At 38.3% G+C, this 27,310-nt stretch overlaps 1 protein-coding gene across 1 annotated transcript in view; it reads left to right on the top strand.

The window, feature by feature from the left end:
* The first annotated feature begins 23,153 nt into the window (after window positions 1-23,153).
* znf804a (zinc finger protein 804A) overlaps window positions 23,154-27,310 on the top strand; it is an 84,430-nt gene continuing 80,273 nt past the window's right edge. The window contains exon 1 of the mRNA XM_007890217.2: window positions 23,154-23,316. Within this exon, the coding sequence (XP_007888408.2) occupies window positions 23,206-23,316 (111 nt within the window). The 5' untranslated portion in view covers window positions 23,154-23,205. The remainder of the gene's footprint in view (window positions 23,317-27,310) is intronic.

The following is a 27,310-nucleotide window of genomic DNA, read 5'->3' as shown; positions in this document are numbered from 1 at the left end:
GTTATTCACTGTATGTGGGACATAATTGTAGGTACATTGGCTTCTGCATCTTTTTAGAAAATACATGGTCACTATACTTTACAATAAATCATGTGAACAGTTTTGAGGTGTCCTCTTGATGCAAAAGGTGCTACCTCAAATTTTTGGAGGGTGGGAGGTGGGGTGCGGGGTGTGGGTTTGGCCAGTACACCATAAGAAACTCCATTCTCTTTTGGAATAGTGCTATGGGATATTTAACGTTCACCTGAACAGGCAGACAGGACCCATTTTTAATGTCTCAGCCAAAGGCTGGATGAGTTACACAGAATAATCGAGTATGGGAACAGGCCATTCAGCCTGACTGATCTGTGCCTGTGTTTATACGCCACACAAGCCCATCCAGTTCCCTTCACGTATACCCCTCTATTCCCTTCCAAACACTTATATTATTAAGAAGATGAACAGTAAGTTGAACACGAAATTAAAAATGACTCTTTATATTGATGTCTTGAATTAATGTGCCGTTTGAAAAGAACAGGAGCTAGATAACAAATGACAGTTGTCGCTTCACTCATTTATTAATGTAATGGTTATTATTTATCTTTTATAACCCACATAATAAGCTTTTGTTGTGCCAACCAAGCCATGGGATTTTTCATCTGGCCATGTAATTTTGTTTACTGTAGCTTTTATTCATACCTATACCAGCAGGCAATGTATTATCCTGAAACCCATGATAAATGGTACAATTAATCTGATGCTTTGCTTTGCTTTGCAGTCAGACCATAAAGGTGCTTACAGCTTTAGGTTAAATTGGTGCAGCCATTGTTCATTATTACAAATGGTTTAAAAATTAACTGAGCAGCAGTTTACTGTGTTGTAGACTTGAAATAAAAGCAGAAAGTCAATTGTAAGCTTAAATTTGTGAATATTTATCAACTCATTATGTGCCTAGAGCATCTTTCTATTTGCATATTTTGTCTTATTCCTGCAATAGACTGCTGGTTAAAACTAAGCTATCATCAGTCTTACTTGAGCACCAGGAAATGCCAATACCAAGTTCTAGAGTAACAGAAAACAAAACAGGGCAACAAAAATATCTGAATCTTCAAAATCTTTTGAAGAGTAGATTTAAATGTAAACTGATTGTAGCTGTAAAGAAAGGAATTAGACGGTTGTTCAGAGCTGAGCGGTTTTGCTGAAGATTGGTTCCAATATCACAGTGCCAGCTTGGAGGTTACAAAAAAAAGTGTGAAGGCAGTCGAAGCTTGGCAGTAATTACAGCTAAGACGAGAAATGCTTTGTGGGTTGTCGTGAAGGGCAATTAGACTAACTTACACGGAAACAATAGCAGCTGTCTGTTTGCTTTAATTGTAGCAAGAATTGTATGCAGGTAAACTACAGAATGAAGATGAAATAAAAATAACTTGTGGTTATTTGCTCGGGATATTTGGGATGTCAGAGATAAAACCACAAGGGAACTGCTGCGTTGAAGCGAAGAGAGAAATTATAACCAACGGAAACTGAAACATAAAACGTCTGCTCTCTGGACAAAAGAACTCTCAGCTCATAAAATGTTGTCTTTGTGTCTGTGCTTTGTTAACTCCTGACTGGAAAATAGATAAAATTCTGTAATGCTCCAGGATGCAGAGTTGATCTGAATGAGATTAGAAAGTATTGTATTAAATGGCCTATGCACTTGGTCTGCTTCATGTTAGACATATAATAATAATAATTATAATCCTTGCATTTGATCGAAGTATGTGCCCAATTGGGCTGCCGCGTTTCACCCATAAAATATGCAGTCAATTCACTTGATAGTATATTTTGTGAAGCGCTTTGAGATGTCTCGAAGATGTGATGAGGTGCTATATCAAATGCAAGGATTATTATTATTATATTATTATAAATACAATGCAACCTTCTTTAAGGATAACATTCTTTTGATTTACAGGTCCAGTTTCATTAAGGAGTCTGAATGGATCACTGAAGATCATGATTAAGAGTTATCAGAGTGTTTCTGGATTTGGCAATCACAGAACTCAACTGGCGTTTTTCATAATTTTCACCGTGAGTGGCTTACCCTCTAACATCTGGAACTCCCTCTCTCAAACCCTCTATCCTGCCCTCTCAGTCTTAAAGTCCCATTGTAAAACCTAACCTCTTCGTCCACATTTACGATCACCTCCCCCTCCTTCTGTACCCTGCTCAACATCCAGCCTCAACAACAAACATCAACTTACATTTGTATAGCGCCTTTTAAGTCAGGAGGACATCCCATGACCTTATCACTGTACAGCACTTTGAGGATGTTATTCTACGTGAAGGGTGCTAAATAAATACAAGTTGTGGTTGTACGAGGAGACTGAATTAACGTGCATCCATGAGGAGCTGAAAGCACCCTGTGCGAACAATATCAATTAATATTAATTCAGCTCCCTTGCACTCTCAGAATCAATACATTTTTCCAAGTGAGTTTCTCCAATGATGGGAGCAAGACTCCGTTTAAAAGCCAGAAAATCTCCAGTGGGCATACACGTTTAATGCATTTCTTGCAAACATTTTTAAAAAAGTTCTAGTGGTCAGATTCCTTCTGAAACGTATACGCTGTTTATATTGATGGATGACAATACTGTTACAAGTAGTACGGTGAGATGAAGGGGAGAGGCTAATTTAAACGCATTAGAAGTGGGGCAGGTTGGCAGAGGACATATCTGCCCTGGCAGGACTGTATTTTTAATAACGCTAAAAAAAATAATCCATTCAAACTTGCTGGAGAGAATCACTGTATTGATTCACACCCACTGTGTTTGGACTGCAGGGATGTGAATCAATATGCTGCCAAAACCACCTCCTGAAGACAGTCGGACTCCAGTGCAATTGGCTTTCACTTTGTGTCACTTAACCCCAAATTGCTGTGTAAAAACACAGCAAAAAAAGGATAAAATGTTATTAATTGTATGTTTTTCTTACTCCCAACCATCAGTGTTATGTTTTAATGTTCCATGCATCCCATAATGATTAATACATGTGGTGTAAAAGATATTTTTTATAAAAATGCAACAGTGATTATAAAAATATCAGTGCATGTCTGGTAACATTCAGCAGTTTATTTTAGACATCTGTGCATCCTCTAATATATACCTCTTTGAGATACCTCGAAGAGGTGAAAAGGCGCTATATAAAATGCAAGGATTATCATTATTATTATATATCAATTTTAGGAATAAGGTTATGAACTTTAGAAATAGATTGGCGTGCATGCAGATCATCATTTATTGAAAATGTGGTTCATAATGTTTCCCTGATAGTTCAGCTGGTAAAAATCTTTGCTTATTGTGAGTCTGAACTGTACAGACCAGAAGGTTGCAGGTTTAATCCCAGTCTGTGCTGAGTGAGAAGCTCTCTGATAGGACAGAAGCAGTGCTGTTACAATGGACTATACCATCTGCTTGAAACCAGCTAATCTGCTTTGAATTTATGTTTTGTTTTGATATGAAGTTGGTGTTACCCTTGCTGTCTTATCCTGAATTTGTCAACTTCCCGTTAAAATGTATTACGCAATGCAACAAGCAGAGCGTTGGAATGTTTGTTAGATCACAATCATCTCCGAATCAAGTCAAATTCTGTCATGTTACAATTTCTCTTTTACCATTTCTATTTTGGATGCAGGAATCCCATTGCCGTTCTCAACGAGGCTTTCACTGGCCCCGTTAAAAGAATCTCACAACTGTTAAAATATGAACAGATCCGCAAATGCGCGTTTTCCTGAAATGATTTGAATGCATTTTCGTTTGCACATATGTGCTGCAACACAGCAGCTTGAGGGATTGCAATAGCTTAACAGATGGTTGCTTCTCCTGGCTGCATTAGTGTAATCAGTCAGCCACTAATTTCACATCATCTCAAAATCCTCCTGCTTCAAAATCCAATCTCTTTCTCATAAAGCTGTAAAGAAAATGTTACTGCTATGGCCATTTGTCAATTGAGGGTCAGTTAAATCATGGAAGAAACCATATGGGGCAGACCAGGTTTAACTGTAACGATTAAATTTAAACAGTTTTAGAATACCAGCACATTATTTCTGCATCTGCCAAACACCTCTCTCTACTTTGCTGTATATAAACCTGGTGCTTGCATACCTAAACAACTTTCCCTATCGGAGGCTGTGAATAATAAAACTGTGTGGCTGAACAATGCATGGCAGAAACTGACAATTTTCATAAACTCAGGTAAGAACTGAAAGGTGAGGGAGCAAACACTAAAATAGTGAATGTCCAACTCCGAACCTCCGATAAGTACTTTTCTTTCACAGCACAACTTGTGCTGCACAGCTCTGCTTTCTCTGCGAAAGGAGAGCACCATTGGGGTACGGTTCCACACGTGACAAGGGCCTTCCAGTACCTCAACCAAATGGTCATTATTCATGTTTGAGGCTTGACTGTTAGTACTTGCAAGCTTTTAGACCACAGGCAGAGCATTACAGAAAAGCCCATTCATTCAATGTCTCTGGATAGCAACCTGGAGTGGGAGCCCTGGCTGTTTTTTTTCTCTCCCTAACTCAAGAGTGCTGGGATGAATTGTAACATCACAATTGCTTCCTTGCCTATGATTAAAACCTGAAACCTTTTGGTCTCTATGGCTTAGGCCTCACTGAGGGTTACGTTTAGCCATTAAGGTACTCAATGGGTGAAGCTGAAGGATACTGATATATTGAGTGAAATAGAAGATCAATACCATCTCCAGATAAACTTTTGGCTGGAGTGTAGCTCACTGCAGGAATAATTGAATGTAAAGAGTCACTAATGGGTAGGATTCACAGATATTCTCTCTGAACCGCACAATGGCAAAATGATAAATCTTTGTGACAGAGCAGAGAGGCATTTGATGACTCAAATGAAGGATTGATTCACCAAAAGTGAAACCACATTTTCAAATTTTCAAGCTCTGGAGGAAGATTGCAGAGAATACAACTTTTAGACTTCCCCTGAAGAATCTATGTTCTAGACTACTTTCACTTCAGTGCTCCCTTAAGTGCTTTCTGACTGGAGAATTATCAGAGGAATTGTTGAATGTGACAGGATCAAAATGATATAGGATTCAAGGGATCATTACACTGGCACTCGGTGATAACATGGAAAACACCTGGACCTAAGGCAAAATCTGTACCTTCTGAATATAGTTCAGATCTGAAGCATTGTAGCCAACTTTTGTAGCCTTGACTAAGCATCATCATATCCCTCAGGAATGGGCAAGTTTGAAAAGTAGTGCTTGCGTAACAGAAGATGGATTGAGATTGAATACTGGAAGACTGATGGTAGGAAAAGAAAAGTGATGCAGATTTCTGAAAGGTTGTCATATATAGAAAGACAAAGAAACTGGGTGGGTTCACTGCAACACAATTATATATGTTTAGAAAAGTAGTGGTGCGTTCGTTATATATCTAAGAAAGGTAAAGCGCTGTTTAAATTAGTTTTGCTTCTTAATGTTTTGCCTCATACTGTTGAGTATAAAGATCCTTTAAGCAACAGTAGAGGCGTATCTTCTTACTACTGTTGGTATGTTGTTTTTTTCTCGCTTGATAAGTGGTGCTAGAATCATAGAATATGAAATGGGAAAGCTTGAATGCAATGTAGAATATTTGTTGCGGATACTGTACCATGCATTGGTATGGTACTCAATATCAAACAAAAAATATAATCAACATTGCTGCATATGCTTCCTTATATATATCAATACAGTATGCCCTCGGTTTGCACTGCAAATTCTGTCAAATATTAAAAGAATTGAAACGCAGTTGCTAACATCTCAGCAGTAATAAAGCACGTGACTTAATGTTGCTTGTATCCTCCGGTTCAAAATTTGGAACATTCAGCATCTCTCTGACGGCAAAGCATTTTTTCACTGGTGAGTTGGGTGTCTGACACACGTGAAACCCAGCGGCTTAAGAGTATCCCAACCAGACAGAGTTCCACATGTGCAGGGAAATTTCTTTTCTGTATCGACTGGAGTGTGTAGAATTGTGGTGGTATCTCAATCCTCAACAGGCAAACCTGTTTGATTGGAGCTGTTGCCTAATGATGCTTTCAGTTGTGTTGTGCTGCGGTAAACTTCTAATGGGGTTCACGGAATGGCATTATTACTGAGCTTGCGTTTAATCCAGAAGCCAGTAAATTAGCCTAAATTTATTTTCAAATTCTTATTGACATCTGTTCCAGTCATTGGTAGTGGATAAATCTCCCCTGGGCTGTGAATTTACAGACCATGGTTGTGTGAATTTTTCATGGGAAAATCCCATTATACATTTGTCAGCCATCGTCAGTAACTTCACCGGCCATCTGAGCATGAGATGCACTCACCCACAAAGGTCAGTAAAATAACCATAGAGCAGAGAAATACCCTCTGGGTGTGTGAGATGTGTGGATAAACTGGGCTGCGTACAACATTGTATCTCACAGCCTATGAAACTGTAAAAGTCACTTAATAAAATAAAGAAACGCGTCCCAGCTAGTTATTTTTTTCGAAATGAATCAAAATAGTGTTTACGTCAAAAGTAACAATGTTTTGTATTGAATTTCTAAAACATAAAATTATTTGCTCTACTCAAAGTTCTATTTTTTTTTAAAAATCTATCGCAGGAGCACAGATCTTATTGAACAAAGTAATGTTGCAAAGATTATTATTTTGTGTGCATTACAATGTTTTGGATTAAAGGGATTTGCATCATAATAGGAACTACAATTAGATGTATGTGTTTATTTTGATGAGATAGTGTCATCATACCTAATTATATCACTCCTGATTTACAGATTACATATAAACAAGTTTAAATGTAATGTGTTTCTAAACTGCATCTAATAAATTTATTAGTTATTGTTTCTTTAAAAGTAATTTGCGTAACATTTGTGCAGTTCAAAAAGATAGATAATTTTCACTAAATCTCAAATAATCTCTGTGATTGGTAGTAGAATAATACTCAAAAAAATGTACTTTATATTATTTTTAGGCTGCTAACTAAATTATACTCTGTCTTACCTTGATTAATTTTCTAGTCTGCAGCATATTTTAATATTCATTATTTTGTATTATGCATTGTAATCAACATATTCTGTTCGTTTTGTGTGAATATAATTTGGTATTTTAACCTAGGGGGTGATTTTATGCACAAAAACTTTATTAATCATTAACCTTATTTTGTCAGTTTTTTGTGTATCCTCCAATAAAATGGGTGTTATTTTCTTTTACTTTTGATTTCATGATGATTCAACCACGACATTTGTATAGCGTCTTTCACATCAGGAGGACGTCCCAAGGCGCTGATTCATGGAGGATATAGATTTTGTATAGATTGGGTAACTCAGCACAGACAAGGACTCAAACCTAAGCCCTTCCTGTATGCCTTATCACCATTTCACGTTGGCCATTTATCCACTGGGGCTTTTGATATTTTCTCGTATTAATATACAGTACATGAGACACCAACAATGTCATTCTGAAAGTGCCTGCCAATTACTCTGGCAACATCTATGGATCTTTCATCTTGCCACCTCTGGTTGAGTCAGAAGGTTTAGTGGAAGAAAATTGAGTAATTGATGGATGCAAGATAACACGTCAACTTACAGATCCCAGTGTCTGTGCCCATATCTCCTGTCTTTAATTAATGTCATGCTCTTTTTTCCAGATGATGGATGATCTGAGACTGTAGTTCATGCCCCAACTCCGAGCTCCCGAAACCTATGCACAAGATAGTTTTGCTGCAATTTACGTGACCACAACAACGGTAAGCATTTGACATTTTAAAAAATTAGATTTTGATTCTCAAGTACAATATAACTTCAGAAGAGTCTGTTAGTAGCTTGTTGCTTTTCTCGTGTTCTTGTTCGACAATTAACCCTTTGTGGTCCTGCAGTTCAAAAAGATAGATGACGGCGGTGGGTGAAAATCTAAAATAGCAATTCCTGTGACAACGTGAGGAAATGCAATGACAACAACAAATAATATAATCTCAAAGGGTGTAGTCACCTGATATACTCTGCCTCATACAGCTGAAATACAATGGAGGTACAGTACTTTCCGAATTACCCAACCATCACGTCATTGGTAACCATTTTTTTAAAGAAAATGTCTTAGATTATATGTTACTCTACTTTTGAACTTGCTCAGTCCTATACAAGGTGATAGCTCTGTGTGGAGTTGCACCAACAACTAAGCACAGGGTGGTGTTTGATGGGTGGTGTCACTGCTTATATTTGGGTATAAAATCCATACTGTCTTACTCGTTGACTAAATAAGAATAAATGAGCTTGTCACCGGTTCAAAAACAGAATACAGTACTATTGGTTGTAATCAAAAAGCCATCGTTTATAGAATAAAACTAGAAATAAGCATAACATGCTGTTCTCATGGTATTAGGTATTAAAATTAGACAATTTGTTCATGTTCATGTTGCACTAGCTCTGACTCCCATTCCACCTGTCTAAACTGCTCAGGCATTTTCTCTGCATAAAACCCTCAAAAGAAGTACCCGTTGTTGTGTCCTTCAACCTAAGCTTCTAATCTACATAAACACAGTATCTCATGGACAAACCAGCAGGTTCTGAAGCATTATTTAACATAAGTTCAGTTCTCTGCGATAACGTGTCAAAGTTCAGGTTAAGGTAATTTAATTCAAATATGTTACGGCCACCACTGCTTCAAGAATTCATTGTGCTATGCCTTTGGTTTTGGTGCAAATTGTTTATTTTAATGCATCAGATCGTTACAAAAATTTGAAAAAAAATCCTTTCGATAAGAGACCTGAAAATCAATAGGTCTTGAGTGATTGCAAAATATGTGAATCCCACAGGATTTTGGCTCGTAAATCAAATTTGTTGAAGAGATTTGTTCATTGACAGACAGGTACTTGTATAATGAGTGCTCTTTGCTTTAGGAGGTTACCTTAGATACAACTGAGGCAAATGGCAGACAGATAGGAGGGAAATGGTTTAAATTACAGGAGAAATAAAGGAGCAATTCCAATAAATGATTAATTATTACTTATTGAAAAAATTAACTGTCCCACGTAGAAAAATGTGGGTATCATTTAAAAAGCTTCTGTTAATCTTAATGTCATCCCTTAAACTCTTATAGTGGGAACTGTTATTTTTTAATATATAATTTATTAAAGTGTACGAGCCGAGACAGTCTGTCTTAGTAGGCGATAGAACTGTGAGGGAAATCACAGCCAAACCTGGTCTAGTCTTCTCCACCCCTGACATCCAAATACTCACTTCCCAACAGGGGCTTGTTCAGGACACTGGCAGATTCCTCCACACCCTATCCCAGAGTCTCTGGCAGAGACCAGCTGGATTTTCAGGCAAAGCCTTATATCTACTTTTATATAATATAAATAAATGTGTGTAGTTGTCAGTTGTTGGGCAGTGGAATTTGCAATGTATTCCATGAGGAAGCGGGTTAATATGACTCACAATTTACTGGTGTAATCTGTATGAACTGTCAATTTGGGATATTAATCGATTTGTAGTCTATCCATTCAGTCTTAATAGCCACCTGTGGCAAAGCATTTGATTTTCTCTTTTGAAAGGTCTCTTCGAACCTCCCCCTTAACTCTTCTGGTGACATCCTTAAGCATATGCCACCCCCCGCCCCACCCCTTGTTACCAATTTGCTTGCTAGTTTCTTGAATCCTTTTCAGAATTTTGGAGAGCTATGTTAAATACCGTTTAAACTTCTCAGTTCTGATGAAAGAAAATTCAATCTTTCAAGCCTAGCTTCGTAAGTAAAGCTCATCAACCTTGGTATCTTTGTGGAGTCCCGTAGCTCAATGGTTAGAGCACTCGCCTTGCAACCGAGACACCTGGGTTCAATTCCAGGCAGAGGGCGAAACCTTGGACAAGTTTCCTTACTCCACACACCTAATAATAATCCCTCCAAAACAAAACAATAATAAATTGGTCATTTTCAATCCTCGACTGTTTGTGGGACATTGCTGTGCGCAATTGGCTGCCGCGTTTCGCCCACAAATATACAGTCAATTCACTTCACAGTATATTCTGTGAAGTGCTTTGAGACGTCGAGAAGACGTGAAAGCGCGATATCAAATGTAAGGATTATTATTATTATTATTATCTGTAGTATGAACCTATTTTGCCTACTTTCCATGGCTCTGGTGGCTTTTTTGTGATGGGGTCTACTCCAACTGTGGCTTAACCAATGTCTTGTTTAGATTTAGCATTGCTTCCTTGTTTTTGTGTTCAATGCCCCTGCAGAGTTTGTGCTCTCCTAGGTTTTTCTTACTTCCAGTAACATATAATTCCGATATTTTTAAAATGAGTACGAACAGATTGAATACAAACGAACATTCAATATTGCTATTCTGTTGGAATCCAATTGTCAGGAGTTAAGTACTATCAAATATGTCATTTTGCAGTCCATATTTCCTTTGTTAAATGCTACATACTGTGTTTAGCTTATAATAAGCTTATTAGAAGTATGAGAGAGAGAGTGAAACTGTACTTATTATAAGCTCCACAAGCTGCAGATTATCCAGATCGTGTCCTCTCCCGTACCAGGCTCCGAGACCCCATCACACCCACCCTCACCCGGCTCCACTGGCCTCCCATCCCTCAGAGGATTAAGTTCAAAATTCAAAATCCCACATTCCCTTCACCCTCCCATCGCTCCCTCCCTTGCCTCCTTCAAGACACGCCTCAAGACTCTCCTCTTCAGCAGTGCCACCCTCCTACCCTCTCTGTCTTCCCTGATCCCAACCTCCCCCCCACCCACCCAATTGTGTCCTAATCCCTGACTGGTCAGCGCCTTGCAATGTCCTCCCGACACGAAAAGCGCTTTAAAAATGTAAATTTGTGTTGTAATAAATGTGTCATTTGCCTTTGTCAGAATTATCTATTGACTATTTTCAATTGTATTGTTAGTTGCAGTTAGAAAAGGAATTAAATAGCACAATTATGAAGAGAAAGCTACGTTATTGCTAGGTGTATAATTTGTTCTTTTATATGTTCTTTTATAGCTGTACCCATTGCAGCAACCGGTTTCATTTAATTGGTGTTCTCTCTTTCGTTTGGCATTTTTATTTGTCCTTGAAAGGCTTGATCTTTGCGTCTCAGGCAACTTTATCCCATAAGATGAAGAAAAGGTGCTATTGAACTTGTTAGCATCCCTTGTTAACATATTTGTACACATATCCCTTTGGGAGGACTACTGTGGGAGGACTCTTGTTGGGAGGACTCAGTGGGAAGACTCAGTGGGAGGACTCCTGTGGAAGGACTCCTGGTTGGGAGGACTGCTATTGGTGTCTCTATGTCAATCGGTTAGACAAACACACAGACAGACATTTTGGCTTTATTATCATAGATGTATCTCTCCAGAGATGTGATCTCTGTCGCTAATTTGTTGCAGAACCATGCATACCTTTTTGGGGCTTAAAGCATTTTTCAATATTTTTTTTAATATAGCTCATCAAGGATAGGAGATCCCCAAAAATCTGCCCATGACACTCCCCCTTGCAAACCCTTTCCGATGAGCTATGAATCATGTCTCTATATCAGTCAGTTATTGCGTTCTTAGCAGTCTTTATTAGTATAAGAAGATACATGTATGAAACTTTATAGGAAGTACGGTTTATCAATTTTTTTCATTATTCTTGGCGTGTATAATTTGACTTGATAATGGAAGAAAAGTTATCTAGTTTCTGATCCACAATAGATCAAATATTTGCTAGTTTCTTCCATCCAAGATATGGTGGTTAACAATGGTGGAAATGTAGTACAGTAAAATATTGCCTGGCATCTTTTATAGAAACTATGGACTGAAAACAGACATTATTTAGAGGAAAGCTAACCTTCAACCTTGTTACTTTTCCGATATGGGGGCAAAATAGAACTGGTATCTCAGATATATCAGTAAGATTAAATTGATATACATATTACTATTGTCTTGATTAAAACTGTTTAGTTCTTAATAAACCATGGACTGTTAAAAAATATTCAGATGAGATTGAAATAAAAATGTGTGCTTTGAATTTGATTGCTAAGCAAATTAGGGGTGTCACTTAAATAAAATAATATGAAACTAATGCTTTAGTTGATATCTTATTTAAAAAAAGATCGTTAAAGCAATTTTTAGAGCAAGCAATAATGAAAACAGTTTGGAGAAGGAATATGTCTGCAGTTCAAGACTATGTGTATTCTCATTGATATTGTATTCATCAGTCCTCCTATAACTGTACCTGTCTAGGTAATGTAAGCATAAAATTATAATCCTTGCAATCGATATTGTGCATTGTGTTTCACGTTGGGAAGACTAGTGCTAACAGGATACAATGTAAGGTGTAGGCACTGTGTATTTTGTAGATGAACATATTTTGTAAATAAAACCATTTCCAGCATAAATAGAAATTTTAATTTGTCGGAACAGTCTGATTTGTTACCAGTATAATCAGCATGCTAGATGGATTATATTCATAACTAAATTAGCAGCAATGTTTACTCTTAGGGAGACTGGAGGAACAAATCTATTACATAAATAGACGTCATTGGTAGACATTTGTAGCAAATAAATTCCTTTTTGAAATTTTCTATGTTCTTTCTTAAATGATGCTTTTAGCATTCAGACATGTTAATGTACTACTTTAGATGTCAAAATAGCTTCCTTTCACTGTGACCTGTTCTCATGTCATATTTATGCATTGGTATGAATGCTCTTGTCTGGTAATATTTCACAATAACATTTCTAATAAAGTTTAGGCATTAATATTACACTGTGTGTAACCTATCCAAAAATGCATTGGATTTTTGTAGCTGCCATTTGGTATCTTTTATTTGCTTTTGTCCAATAGATTATCATTGACGTTCTGTACTGCTCTGCTTCTTTCCTTGGCTGAGAGAGATCAGCTAATCTGAGTTGAAGGTTTCTGGACAATTGCCTTTGATGCCAATGTGTGCCATTAGACAAAACGGAGGAGAATGTCTGCAACTCTGTGAAGTGAAGGCTGATATTGTTTGGTTTTCCTCAGCCACAAAGGACCACCTTGCAGTTCAATGGCAATCATATCGTGACACAACTTACCTGAAAGGGCAACAGAGGCTTTTTGTCAGAGGAATATACGAGGCCTCTGAGGAACAAATCGATTGCTCAGTCGGTGGAGGTGATGTGTATACACACACACACACACACACGTATAAGCTTTCGTTCAAAACTCCCTAGGCCGGTGCAGCAGGTTAGAATTTCAACACACAGTCCTCCTTGGGGTGAAACTGGCTCTACAGAGACTCTACTGACCCAACTGTACAGCGCCTTGGGACGTCCTCCCGACGTGAAAGGTGCTCTATAAATGGAATCTTGTTGTTGTTGTTGTTGCTAGTGAAAGGAGTTCTGAGTCGCCTCTCTTTTGAGCACTTGATGATCTAATAGCTGAGATAGGCAGGTCCACTGTGCTCCTAGACACTGCTGATGATACACTAGCCTGTCTGATCCATCTGTGGATCCTAGAGGGGTAGACATATTTTGGGGGCTCGGGATTATTTCTGCTCCTCAGGAACAGGAGTAGGCCATTCAGCACCTCGAGTCTGTTCCGCCATTCCATTAGATCATGGCTGATCTGTACCTCAACTCCAATAGCCCACCTTCATCCCTTCACAGGCTGCAGATCATTCAATACTCTGCAGCTCGTGTACTCTTGCGCACCAGGCTCCGTGACCCCATCACTCCCACCCTCGCCCGATTTCACTGGCTCCCCATCCCCCCAGAGGATTGAGTTCAAGATCCTTGTCCTCACTTTCAAGGCCATTGGCCTTGTCCCTTCCTACCTCTCTGACCTGCTGATTCTCTACCAACCTGTCTGCTCCTCCATTCAGAAGGCTCCGGCTTGCTGCAGGTCTCCCGCCTGACCCGCTCTACCATTGGTGGCCAGGCTTTTAGCCTCTCTGCCCCCACACTCTGGAACTCCATCCCATGGTCCCTTCGCCTCGCTTCCTCCCTTGCCTCCTTCAAAGCCAGTCTCAAGACCCTTCTCTTCGACCGTGCCTTTGGTCACCCCTTTCACCACCCCTTCCCCATGCTCGGGCCCCGACACCTGACTGTTTAGTGCTTTGGGACGTCCTTCTGATGTGAAAAGCGCTCTATAAATGTCATTTTGTTGTTGTTGTTGTTGTCACCCCATATCCCTTCCTCAGATCTCGCTTCCTTCCCAGCAAGCCAACACCCAAACGGTTAGGCTGAACCCAGCTGGATAGACAACTTCTAATGTGAAGCCATTTGCAGAATCTCAACTGCTACCTCAGCAGAGAACAGCTAACTGAGCATCTACTGTCAATCGAACCCGAGACCTTGTGGGTTCTGTATGTTGCTCTGACGTATTTGGTGGTGGCTTTACCCAGTGGGAACGTCATTACCGTCATTTAAAATAAATAAAACAGTTGCTGATTATTCACCTAAGGAGATATCTTGGCTGTTATTTTCAAGGATTGTATTCTCCAAATGCTGATGAAATAAAATAAAATTGCAGGAGAATCCATGAACCACAGGGCACTTCTTTTACTATACTATTCTGGAAACGATCATTTTACTTCATAATTTATGATGCAGAAAACCTTTAAGGGGTTAAAGATGTGATCTGATCATAGATTGCCTTTAGCAGTTACAGTGAGCAATGCATCTGAGGTACGGAAACATGGAAGATTACCAGCTATTTATTGCCAGCTATTTCTTCTGGCTTAGTTTCCTTTTCGGGCAGATAACTGGTTGCTTCTCTGCATAACCTTTGGCTCTTTGTTATTGGTTATCATGGCGCTGCTGTTCATAGCTTTTCTTTCAGCAAATTATTATCCAAAGTTCTGTTGAAGCAGGAGGTCAGGGCCTTGAAAATAAATGCTAGGCTGTTAGTAGCTTAGATTTATTGATCAATTGTTCATGAACCTGGAGTTCTGCAAAGAAATATAACTTTCACTTAACATATCAGTAAACAGGAACAAACTGAATTATCATCCTCCTTTATGAATTTTTATTGCACTAAATGAAGTTCAGCAATACTTCTCCCATGATGGGTGACAAAGCAAAGGAAAGGTAGGTGGTAGTGAACAGCCATATCTTGCAGAGCTAAGGCAGATTTCTTTTCCATTATCCTGAACCCAGTAATAGGAAATTATGGCCATTAGGAGCAGCTGCTGCAATATTAAGTTGGTTTCACAGGCCAGGAGAAGATCAATTAAAGGCACTTCGTGAATTGAAAACACTGTTTCCTGTGTGACCATATTTGCAAATGCAGCTGAACATGCCTGTAATCCCAATTTGCAGCTAAAAATACGATTGTGAATTGACACAAGTAGAATTAGCGAGGTTAATGATGGAAATCAGAGGGTAACATCATGTAACCAGTCTTAAAATTCAAGTGCAATTTCATAGGCCTTTTTTTCTAGGATGTTAAGAAAACCACATTATCAATGTACACACCTCAATTGGCCCTCAATAACAGTCATGTCAAAACAACTATTAGTTTCTTTCAAGCTTTCTGTTATTTTTGACTGCTTTAAGACCAGAATAGATTCACTGTGTAAACGTGTTAGAGTCTCCTATAGAAGGGATTGGGTTGGATTGGGCAGGTCGTACTCTGGGCTATATATGTTCCTCTAAGTGAAATAATTGTTTTATTTTCAGATGTTGCAGCCTTCATCCATAGCTATGTGTCTGAGACCAAAATAAAGTTCTATGTTCAGTGAGTTCAGAGAGACTTGAAAAATGACTTGGAAAAATAGTTGGTTGTTGCTACAATTCTGTTGGAAAGGATGTGGGCGCCTTAAAAAAAGATTGCCCTTCAGATGTTCTGTGCAATTCTGACGGTTACACTGAAATGATTGTTGTAAGACTACCATTACTTCCATTCTTAAAATATCCATGGTCATGTTTTGGGTCATTTTATGTATCAGTGCGTTTGTGTAACAGCTATTCAATGGTTACACTTTGTTTACTGAAGTATGCCCTAGGGTACAACGGTAGTAATGACATTATTTACCTTATTTTGTCACCAGTGTACTGTTATCTTTACAACAAGCTTTAAAGTTTAGTATATAACTTATATGATATTTATATATGCAAGTTCTTTTGTATCTATATTTTTTCTGTACTTTTCACTGATAGCATTTCCAAAATATTGCATCTTTAAGAGATAATAATAATCCTTGCATTTGATATAGCGCTATATCACGTCTTTGAGACGTCTCAAAGCGCTCAAAGATGATCATGTCCTGTGGTCTGATGTGGAATAAAACATATCTGACACCATGACCTTGGTGTAAGGTTTTCTAACTATCGTCTACTGCTCAGGGCTACGGTGCGGGAGATTGACAAGGCTAGTAAGTTCTCGTGACACAACACTTAGGGTAAAGGAGATGTAGGCGCAAGCATGGCTTCTGAAGATAACAGAGCATGCCCCAATTCCAATAATTTGCTAAGTAATGGGGTGGGTTGAACTGCTCTGTGCTTCAGCCTTGAAGACAAGGTTTCCCCCTTGTGCTTTTGCTAGGTGTCAAGGGATCGATAATCTCACAAACCAGTCTGTAAGAGGGGACCTCATGTACTAAGCTGTCCTGTTTCTCGCTTGCTGTAAGCTTCTAGGAAAGATGTACTCCTCTCCTGGAATATTTGAGCACAAATGAAATTGGTATAACCCTCCCCACAAACTGACATTAGCTCGTTCAACATCTGGCTCTCAGAATGTTGACCTCATTAGAAGCGTACATTATATAAGAGTCCTTCTCCCATCACTACACCTAATAGAAATATTTATGGAAATAGTTCTTTCAAAAGACTACCGTCTTTGGACACATAATAACTTTAATTATAGAAGACTTTGGTGTTTCCGAACAAGTCTCCTGTGAATGGGTTTTCATGAATAATGATAAAGACATCCCATTATAAATGAAAACAATGTACTTGTGCACCAAAATTGCACAATGCATTGCAACAAAGCACAATGCACCAACATACTTGTACCAGACTTTAATCTGGCATGTACATGGAGCAATCTGTTAGACTTTTTACGTGAGGAAAAACGGCAGCAGCAATATTCCGATAGGTTATCATTCTATAACCATACAGAAAAGCCATACAAAACAGATTATGTATAAGTGATGGAAATTGTTTGCTAATCACATTGAAGCCACAGAGAAATAGAGGTTAACCTTTTGAGGACCGAAGCACGGTCGAAGAGGAAGCTTTACAGGTGGGAGTTGAAAAAGGGGAGAGAAGGGTCAAGGCGGAGGGATTTGACATCATTGTGGTGACATTGACATCATTGTGCTGACGTTACCTGTGTACCTTACAAAAATGTTGGCAAACCAGGAAAGGGTTTCTATGCATGCCCTGCCCTTGGGATCCAGGAGGTGAGAATAAGGAACTTTTACACAATGTAAATTTCACACGACTGAAAACTGTAGGGATTATGGCTCTGCTCTTTGTGTTGTGATATTACATTGGTAACAAAACATTTCCTTTGCCGTAGATGATGTTTGTTGGATTCGAAGATTTCTTTCTCTTTGCGCCAAAGCTCGGGGTGCGCATTACATCAAGATGTGTGTTATACGTTGAACAGAGCAGTACATCAAATACTGCTAATCGGTATTTGATTGCTGCGTTGAAATCAATTGGCTGGAAAGTAGTCACACATTTACAAATAGTTTAAGCTGGCGACTGCTAAATCATTCTTAGTGGACAGAAGTAGAGTACAGAAGACAATTACCCTCTGATTTTGCACAGTTTGAAATGTTGCCTGCTGATACATTCACACCATAAGCTGAGACTTTTAGCTCAACGGAATAAGACAAGTAGCAAGTGCAGCTTTTTTTTTGCAGGTAACATTTTCTATTCATTGCAAAAGTGATCCATCCTGTGAATAGTAACCACAGGATCTGAATTGTTGAATATTATTATTTTCTGTACAGAGGTGGAGAATTCCACCTAGAGATGAAGTATTACATCCCCAAAGAGCTGAGAAAGTACTTGGCTAACTTCCAGGCAACATTGACATCTTTCCTCCAATCTGTTCCTTGTCTATACTATAAAAGCTATACCTTACAATTGATTTACAGGTTTTGGGAGCAAAAGATTTACTTTGACCACTTTAAATGTTTAATTCAAGCATCTTTCACCCTTTTTAGTGTTACAATCTTGGCTGGATTCATATCTAGTCCACAAAATGATATCATCTCATTGTATGAGCAGTGATGTCACACTGTGTGGAGTATGATTCTCAGCATTACATACTGGCACAATAGGATTTGGATTTTCATTTTGTATTACACATTTGTTATTGCAGGAAATCTTAGAACGCACTTCAGGAGTGAACAGCTATTGATTCCTAATGTGTTTCCTGACAATGCAACTTCTGTGAAATGATGTATTCAATCTTAAAATACAAAACGTATTTAACAAAGGAACACAGGACAGGAAAAAGCCTTTGTGGTATGTCTGGCTGGAACCTAAGACTAACAGAAATGCTACATTATTCAATCTCTCATATCCCTTGATAAATTTCCTCTCAGATTTTGCTTTTTGTTTCAGTGTAACTGGTGTCCTTGCTCATTTGACTCCTTTTACTCTTTTGCAATTGCAAAATTAAATTGCAGGGGTTATATAACATTTTAGAACATTTCTGTACCTATGACTTGACGTTCGATCAATCAATTTGTACACCATAATCTGAAATATGGGTTTCTTTTACATCTAGGGGATTGAATATCTTCCTGCTCCTGTATATATTTTCACATTATGTTCAAGTGCTACTCTCCTGATTTTTCTTTCTCTCTGGTGAACATACAGCAAACTGACAAATATTTTCAATCATTATTTCCATTTGGGTTTTCTCTGCTTTCATTTATTGTGATTGTTGGTCAATACTGCTTCTATCAGTAGCTTATATCATTTATAAATTGGTTTGGTCAGCTGGATGTTTGATACATGCATTTTTAGCTGGTTAACCCCCAGCAGTATCCCAGTACACTGGAGTTATAAATTAATAAATATATTATTTTAATAAATATATAATATAGCTACATTTAAACTGAAAAATCCAAAGCGACCAAATGGCTGACTCAGATGTTTATGCTGTTTTTATCCAGATAGCAAAACATTAAAATAGTTTTGAGATAACTAGGAATATGCTGTATCTCTGTACAATTTCAGGTTGTAAAAGAATTCAAAATATCTGTAGAGTTTGGAATCTCAGCATCATAATCCTTATTCTCACAAAGGAAATGACGTAGTCCATATGCAGAGCACATAGGATGTGACATCAGTGGTGATCTGATGATTCAGAAGTCGGTCAATTTTTGGTGGTGGTCTATAACACAGGCTTGAAATATTGGAGCCAGGAGACTTATTAAGGGGCTGCCCTGCACTTGGTCAGAAAAGCGTGCTTTGGACAACTTTCTAAGTAACATAACTGGAACATATTCCAAAGCCGAGGGTCAGCTCTGATAAATGTTCCGTTGCCCTCAGAATAATTATGAATAACAATTGTATTGTTTGATGTATATGATTATAATGTTTTATATAGAAGTAATTTTCATATTTATTCAATTGTTTTCAAATGTTTGCATGTAAGATAAAATGTATCATAAGTTTTAAAAAAAAACGCTTCCGCAGTGACTCTCATTAACTGTAGGAACCTTTTCCAATCGAATTTGAGATTAAGCAGTATATCATATGCAGATCAATATATTTTCAGGCAGTAAAGTAATTGTTTTTCCTGCATTTAAATTGTAGAATTGTGTCATTCATTAAACTTAATTTGCAGTGCCTTTCCGCAGAATGACAAGTTTTCCAATTCAATTTTACATTGAGATTTATTAATTCATTCCACTAATTGGTTAATTTTACATAATGCCTTTTGCATGACTGATGCTACTTCAGTTGAAGAGATTAAATTATTCAAAAAGAATATAAATACAAATTCTATCTTGCTCTTGCACGTTTTAAAACAAAGTACTGCTTTACCAATAAACATAGCCATCCCTTTTCTAAAGAATTACTTCTGCATTTAAAAGTTTGCATGATTGCAAAGTGTTTTAGAATCACAACTAATTTCGTGAGTAATGGCTGCATTGTCTTACACTGTGCTACGGCAAAGATTGTTCTGCATATTGTATTTCGGGACCAATTTCTATTCAGCTCTTTTCTGAGTCGCTTTACTTTGCTTTTGTATGCATCGGTATATTTACAACTATGCACATTAGGCATCAGAGTTCTTCCTTGTTTGTCCTTCACTCTGTTTTGCAATGGAATAAAAAACAAAGTTTTTGGCTGAGTTGGTAGTACTCTCGTCTCTGAGTCGCAAGCTTGTGAGTTCAAATCACATATTGGATCTTGAGTTCATATCTAGGCTGCCACTCCAATGCAATGCTGGGGCTGTTGTATTGTTGGAGGTGTTGTCCTTTGAATGAGATGTCAAACCAAAATTCTGCTTGTTCGGGTGGATGTTAACAATCCCAAGGCACTATTCAAAAGGAGAAGGGAGTCTCTCCCAGTGTCCTGCCCAACAATCCTGCAGATAAAAGATTCACTTCATGACTGGTTCTAACACACTGTGTGCAAATTGGCTGCCATGTTTACCTACGTATAAAATCATTTCATTTTACAATAAAACCTGTGCAGCACTTTGAGATGAGATTAGGGTTTATCTTAATTGCAAATGCACAGATTATTCAAACACATCTAGCAATAGATGGATAATAATCATAATACAGTACTTGCATTTGATATATCGCCTTATCACATCGTTGAGACATCAACACGCTTCACGGGATACACTGTAAAGTGGATTGACTGTATATTTTGTGGGCAAAACTGATGTTTCCAAGCTTAATTAATCTCAATCAATTTACACTAAATAATCAGGAGCAAACAGCAAGTGGAATAAACTCCCGCCTTCTGGCCTCCCAATTGGCCTGGGTTCGTGTAACAAGAGATTTGCATCACGTCGGCATAAATGGCTGACACAAATCTCCTGACATTTTCAACAGGAAAGAAAAACCGAATACATGAATCAGGCTGGTAATTTAATACCCTCTTGTGCTCAGCTGAATGTGGACAATATTCTCAGAAATCCCAGAAGCTTTTATTCAGTTCAGATCATTTGGAATTTAACTGAGTGCAATCTCTACTGGGATTGTAGGGTAAGAGAGACTGAGACAATGGGAATTCCCATTATGAAGGTGCAGCACAAAGATCACTATTTTTAGCCATCAGTGTAATATAGATTTTTGATGGTAAAAGGAATAGAGAATATGCCTTAAAATTTGTAACCAAATAAGCAAGATTATTCTATCAGTTTAACAGGGAAAGTCTGCTGATACACCATAGGGATGGACTTGTACAGAAATTCAGTTAAACACAGTGATATCGTTACAACCCGTGTCTATAAAAAAGCTTTCCTTTGCTTGCAGTCTAGGCTGACACTTTGAAGCAATGCTGTGCGGAGCACTGCATGTCCGGAGGTAACGCCTTTCAGATGAGACATTAAACCAAGGTCCCGTTTCCCTGTTCAGGAGAACGTTAAAGATTCCTTGGCTTAATTTGAGAAGAGAAGGGAGTTTTCTCCCAGTGTCCTGGCCAACACTGCCTTAGGTGAAATTAGTCATTCACTTCATGGCTCTTTGTGAGACATAGAATCATAGAAGTTTACAGCCCAGAAGGAGGCCATTCGGTGAATCACGTCATCACCCGCTCTATGAAAATTATACTTTCAATCCCACTTCCCTGCCCTGTCCTCAACCCGCTGGCTGCTGCCATAATAAGGAAGTATTTTAATAAGGAAATAAGGAAAGATTTTTTATTTGCACATCTGGATTATATTATTGATTTACCATTAATTATAGAAAATGCAACAGATGAAATTTATCATGGATTTTGAAGCTCCAACTTCATAAAAGCTCTTAACAGGATGAAATCATTCATTGTTAGAATGCTTCATCCAGAGAGCATTTCAGTACAAGGCCCATGTGGCTAGTCTTCACAGGGAGAGTTGAAACACATCAGCCAAATTACATGAAGAACTCATGTGTAATCAGGAGAAAAAATCTGAAATCCATTTATAAGCAAGGGACTGTGATTTGTTTTCAGCCCTTAAAACAATGTCTTGTTCTTTGACGACAGATTTGATTGAGGAAAGGGGAAATTATAGCTCGAGTTACCAACCCCATGGGCGAGAATTGGTGATAAAGTTAAATTGCACGAGATGCAGTGTGTATACAGCACAGCACTCTTCTACTGTAAACATCAGCTGGGTAAAACAATGTTTGCAATGGCTGCTCTCTCGTGGTTCTGGTGATGGCAAATGAGACAATTCAATTGAATTTTTGCTGGAGAAAAGCATGGGTCGAATGAAAACAGGATTCGGATTTCCTATTCACCCCGTGTCTTCTCATCCGTTATTCCGTCTCGTACATCTTATTTCCCACATTGATCAATCAGGTCCAGCAGTAAATGTTAATGAAAATGTGAAGATGTACCACATCGAGTGAGTCGAATCAGACGGATTACGCTATTAATAAATCTGCCTTATGTCTTTTTTTTGCTGTAAGTTGACAGCAGTCAAACAGTACGACTCCAGACAATCCCTTCTCTTGGGTCTGTGTCAAACTATTTATCTGCACCACTATTTTTTTTTGCAGTAATGGTCCTTGTGCTGTTGCAGCTGCCTGCGACTCTATATTGCAAGGGCTCCTGTGAGGCTGTGAGTCAGTAATGTGTACAGGCAGCATGTGACATATGTACTTCTCAGACAGCTTTCAGTATTAGGCTAGTGGCTTTCTGCCATTGGCTCGGTGCAATGGACCAGCAGCACTGTGTGTGTGTGTGTGTGTGGGTATAATATTATGCCTGTGAGAGACTGAAGCCTTGGAAGTCTCATTCGCTCAGCAGAGATGCAAAGACATTGGGTGCAATGCTTTAAGCAGGGCGAATCAGCACCAGACAGAAAAGCTGAATAGCTAATGCCTCATTTGCTTTATTATGCTGATGCACCACTGTGAAACGAGAAGGAAAGAGGAGCAGCGTTCATTCAGTGCTGTGCGTTCCAAGCTCAGACCATCAGGAGGCATCTCGTTTGCTGTCCACTTGAACTGCTCGCACTGAGTGGTGCTGGTGGTGCTGGTGCTGGTGGTGTGTGTGGTGTGTGTGCTGTGTGTGTGTTGCACTTGGGAGCTACAGCACCATATGGCGTGTTACTATATTGTCATCAGCTCCACACACCTTAGCAATGGCCATTTCAGAAACATCAAGGGAGTTTTCCGGGGACCACTCTGCAAGAATGGAAACAAGGCACTGGTATTTAGCTTCTTTTACACCCTGTTTGCAGAAAGTTAATGTCTCGTTGTCAGTTTAAACTTTCGTTGCATCTCTGTTGCTTGATCATTTTTTTTTCTCTCCCTCCCTCCCTCCCAAAAAAAATAATAATGGTAAATGACATTGTCTTTACTTGTGTGGGATGCAAATGCTGTTTGTTCGTACGGTTTGGCAGTAGTTTGAGGATTCGATGAAGTCGCCTTGAGGTGCAATTACCTGCAAACACGACTTTCATGAATCAACAGATTGCTGCAATAGGGATCATCCAGAGGACCGACCGCACGAGTGAAATTCTGCAATGGGGCAAATATTTGCAATTGCTCTCTCTTTTGAGAGTCAGGAATTCTTCAAACCGAATCCATCGTTGCTTCCCATGCTTTATTTTGTGTGAGTTGTCTCAGATCACCTAAGACCGACCCACCTGCTGTGGATGGAGCTCTCTGCCAATTCTGCAGTCAGCACCAGATGTGTTAAAACTATTTGTCTGTCTTTTGCCAACTGAACAGCAACTGAGCTTAGTTTCTAGTCGGGCTTCCTTGTTGTTTTCCACCTCCTTTGATTTCTTTTATCATTAGCAGGCAACAGCAGTATAGAAATAAATGCACCTTGCCAATATCTCGTCTGTTTGGCTGCTGCCTGTGTTTTTTTAAAAAAAATGTATTCCATTCCTAATTACTAGGTGAGCTGCAAAGGAATAGAGGGATGAAACTGAAAAGCATCTTGTGATGTGTGAACAGAGCATAACCAGCAGGAAATCCGATACGATTTGCTTTGAAACAGCTTCTCGGAAGGTTTTCCTTTTCCTCCTAATGCTGTATGTCTCACGGTTCAGGATTATTCTGTTTGTAGTCCAGTGGAATACCTTTTCTGTACTACATTATAAACAGACAGGCAATCTCCTGTTATGTTGTCCTGTTCCCCTGGCACAAACAAACAGTACCAGTTTAATAGTTTTTTTTTAAAGTTAAGACCTTGCCTTGTGAAGTCAGCAATTATTGCGGTTAAGTCAATCACTTGTAGATATTTTTTGTTTAATTGCGTTTAGTGGAATGAGACCAACTGAGTAACAAGCTAACTTTAAAGTTAGATTGATTTTTTGTTGTTCATGCTGCAGCAACAAATGCTAAAAAGGGTACATGTGGTACCTTACACAGTCATTCTAAAGAGCTAAAGAGTTCATCGAATTCTGCAGGTCATTCACACTCGAGTCAATAGTTCATAAAAGTTAACTTGACATTAAGAATTTTTGGAAGATTGTTCCATAACTTTTCACTGAATCTAGTCCGAATAGCTTCAATCGTTATCAATAGGGTGGTAACAGGGATGGAGTAAAGTTTCTATTAATCTATTAATCTGTTAAAATTAGTTCCCTGACATCATTGCTTAAGTATAGTTGACTATTTCACTTAAAAAGAAAACTAGGGATTACTCAGAAATTCAGCAATCGAGTTACTCATTTGACACAGTGGCTCCAGCACTCAGCTGATGTATTATTAAATAGGAGCGCAGGTCAGAGATGGGAAGGAACAGAAAAGTGGAGTTAAAACACTTCTGACTATGATTCTTTAAACTGCACTTGATGTATGACCCTGTTATTCAGCATCACCAACGTTTCAAATAGACCATAAATAGTGTAGCATGTTCCGCAGAGCACCTTGAAAGGGAAATGTCTTGTACTTTCATGGAATTATAATGTGGATTAGTCATGGAAATAATGATGATGGGTCAATCAAGTAATATCATAATTTATCAGTTATGAATTATCGGGAATCCGTTGCAAATTGACAGATTACTGTCTTCCAGAAAAACTTTTTTAAAAAAATCACATCCAGGAAATGAGAACAGTGAAGCTATCAGGATGCTATAATAATAAAATGCAAATTTGCTTGCTTTACGATTATACTTATACATTTTGAACCATGGTTGTAGCTAGAGAAGGTTGCAGATTGATTGCATCATTGATAACTATAAGAAAACTGACTGTCTGAGTCACATTTATCTAAAGGTTGACTAGACTAGACTATTACAACATTGAAGGAAAAAAAGCTTGCATGCATTTACTACGGCCTCCTTAATATTTTCATATTCCTAATTCCATTCTACATAATAATTTCCAAGAGAGACAGTTGCCTCAATATAAGGTATTTGCTGATTGCTTCAAGATCAGACTGCTCAATACTGTGTGATCAAACATCATATAGAACAGAAGCCAGCACAAAGCCAGTTGTACGAGGAAGATTCTGTGTGAGTAACGTTTAGATAATAAACAAATGATTCAAAGAGGCTTCATTAGGTTAGTGGGATCTTGATGACAGTGAAGAGATCTGAAACCTATTTAGTTCATTATTTGTGTGCACGATCATAAATATTTTGTATTTGCATAATGTGCCAGCACTATAATTATTTTCATTAGAATGGACAGAGAAACAAATGTTCCTATAATCAACTAGAGGAGATGACACTTTGAAAACCTGCCAGACAGTGGCAGCAGTCAGTAAGGGCAAGATTGCTTTTCCATTTATACCCAGCGTTTTACGAACCAGGGCTTAGAAAAGCTGATAAATGCCTTTTTTTGCATTCCGCAATAATGTAAACTGAATTCTATCGCAAATGAAGAGAACATGCTCAGCAAGGTTCCTTGGTGCGATCAGCACTAGAACTAGAGTATCGTGTGTATGTGTGCGATTTCAACCATCTCTAGATTGGATTTATGTACGGCACTTATTTTGATGAAAAAACATTGTGTGTGCTGAATCTGTTAGAGCTATTTATTTTCTTATAAGTTTCCTTTTCATATGAAAATGCTGGTCTGTGGCTCATTAGGCGAACCGATTGAGTCAACAATTTCAAATAAGCAGATTTGGGGAGGGGGTGTTTGGATCCTAGGGTTGGAAGGTATTCAGGTCAAACTGAAATCCATATTGTCTGGTCTTCACTAGGTTGCTAGCTGGAGCACTGCACAGAAGCCAGGCACATAGGGAGGATAGGGCATATGGAGGAGAAAAACTGATGTTGTCCAGCTCACTTACTCAAAAGACCTCAAAAGTAGCTGTTGACTATTCAGAGTGACACACTCAACAACAACAAATTTAGCAATAACATATAATAATGATAATAATAATACGAATTCCTGCATATTAAATCGTGTGGTGAAAATTGGAGATAGAAAGAAAAGTGTAGCGAATATCCATACAATTCCTACAAGGAGTCATGTCTGGCACAGACTTGATGGGCTGAATGGCCTTCTTCTGTGTTCTAAATTCTTATGGTTCCAGGAACCGTTTTGTTCAATTCACTATTGCTATATCCTTTCCTATGATTCTTTGGAGATATGTAGCAAGTAGTAAATACACACAGCATTTCCCAATAACAGCCGAGGGTGAGAAAATGTTGAACTAGCTTTTTTTTTAACCATAAAACATGTTGAACTAATTATTTCTATTTTGAAAAATGTTATTTTGCTCGCTCTATATACTGGGTTAATGAACTCATTCAGCCCATTTTTAAAGGTAAAAATAAAGTGGAAATTGATGAGAAAATTGTTCACGGACTCTGAGAGCAAACTAATTGAACTAATCTCATCCAATGTATAAAAAGCTCCATGGGTAATTGCTTATGTTACACAAGGCTGCTAATATTTTTTACATCAATGTAATGTAAAGTGTCATCAGATGGTTGGTAAATATTGTCGTTAGCGGCATTAATTATTATATGCTATATCTGAATGATTACATTAATACAATTAGGAAATATTACTTACTTTTGAGATACAATATTTTCAGTTCTAAATGAAGATCATTTTGAGCAATGTCTTCAGGCAGTGGAGCACACAAGAGGTTGCAGTATAAAATGTCACTCTGAGTTTTTCTCTTGAATAAATTGAGACCTAATATACCCCAAGATTCATGCCTTGTAATTTTACAAGGAAGATATTACGAAATCCATTTTTATTCTGTTGCCATTGCTTTATTGATGT

The sequence above is a fragment of the Callorhinchus milii genome, unplaced genomic scaffold (genome assembly GCF_018977255.1).
Source record: "Callorhinchus milii isolate IMCB2004 unplaced genomic scaffold, IMCB_Cmil_1.0 Scaffold6, whole genome shotgun sequence".
NCBI classification, from domain to species: domain Eukaryota; kingdom Metazoa; phylum Chordata; class Chondrichthyes; order Chimaeriformes; family Callorhinchidae; genus Callorhinchus; species Callorhinchus milii.
Note: the sequence above shows the minus strand (reverse complement) of the source record. Positions and strands in the feature narration are given on the sequence as shown.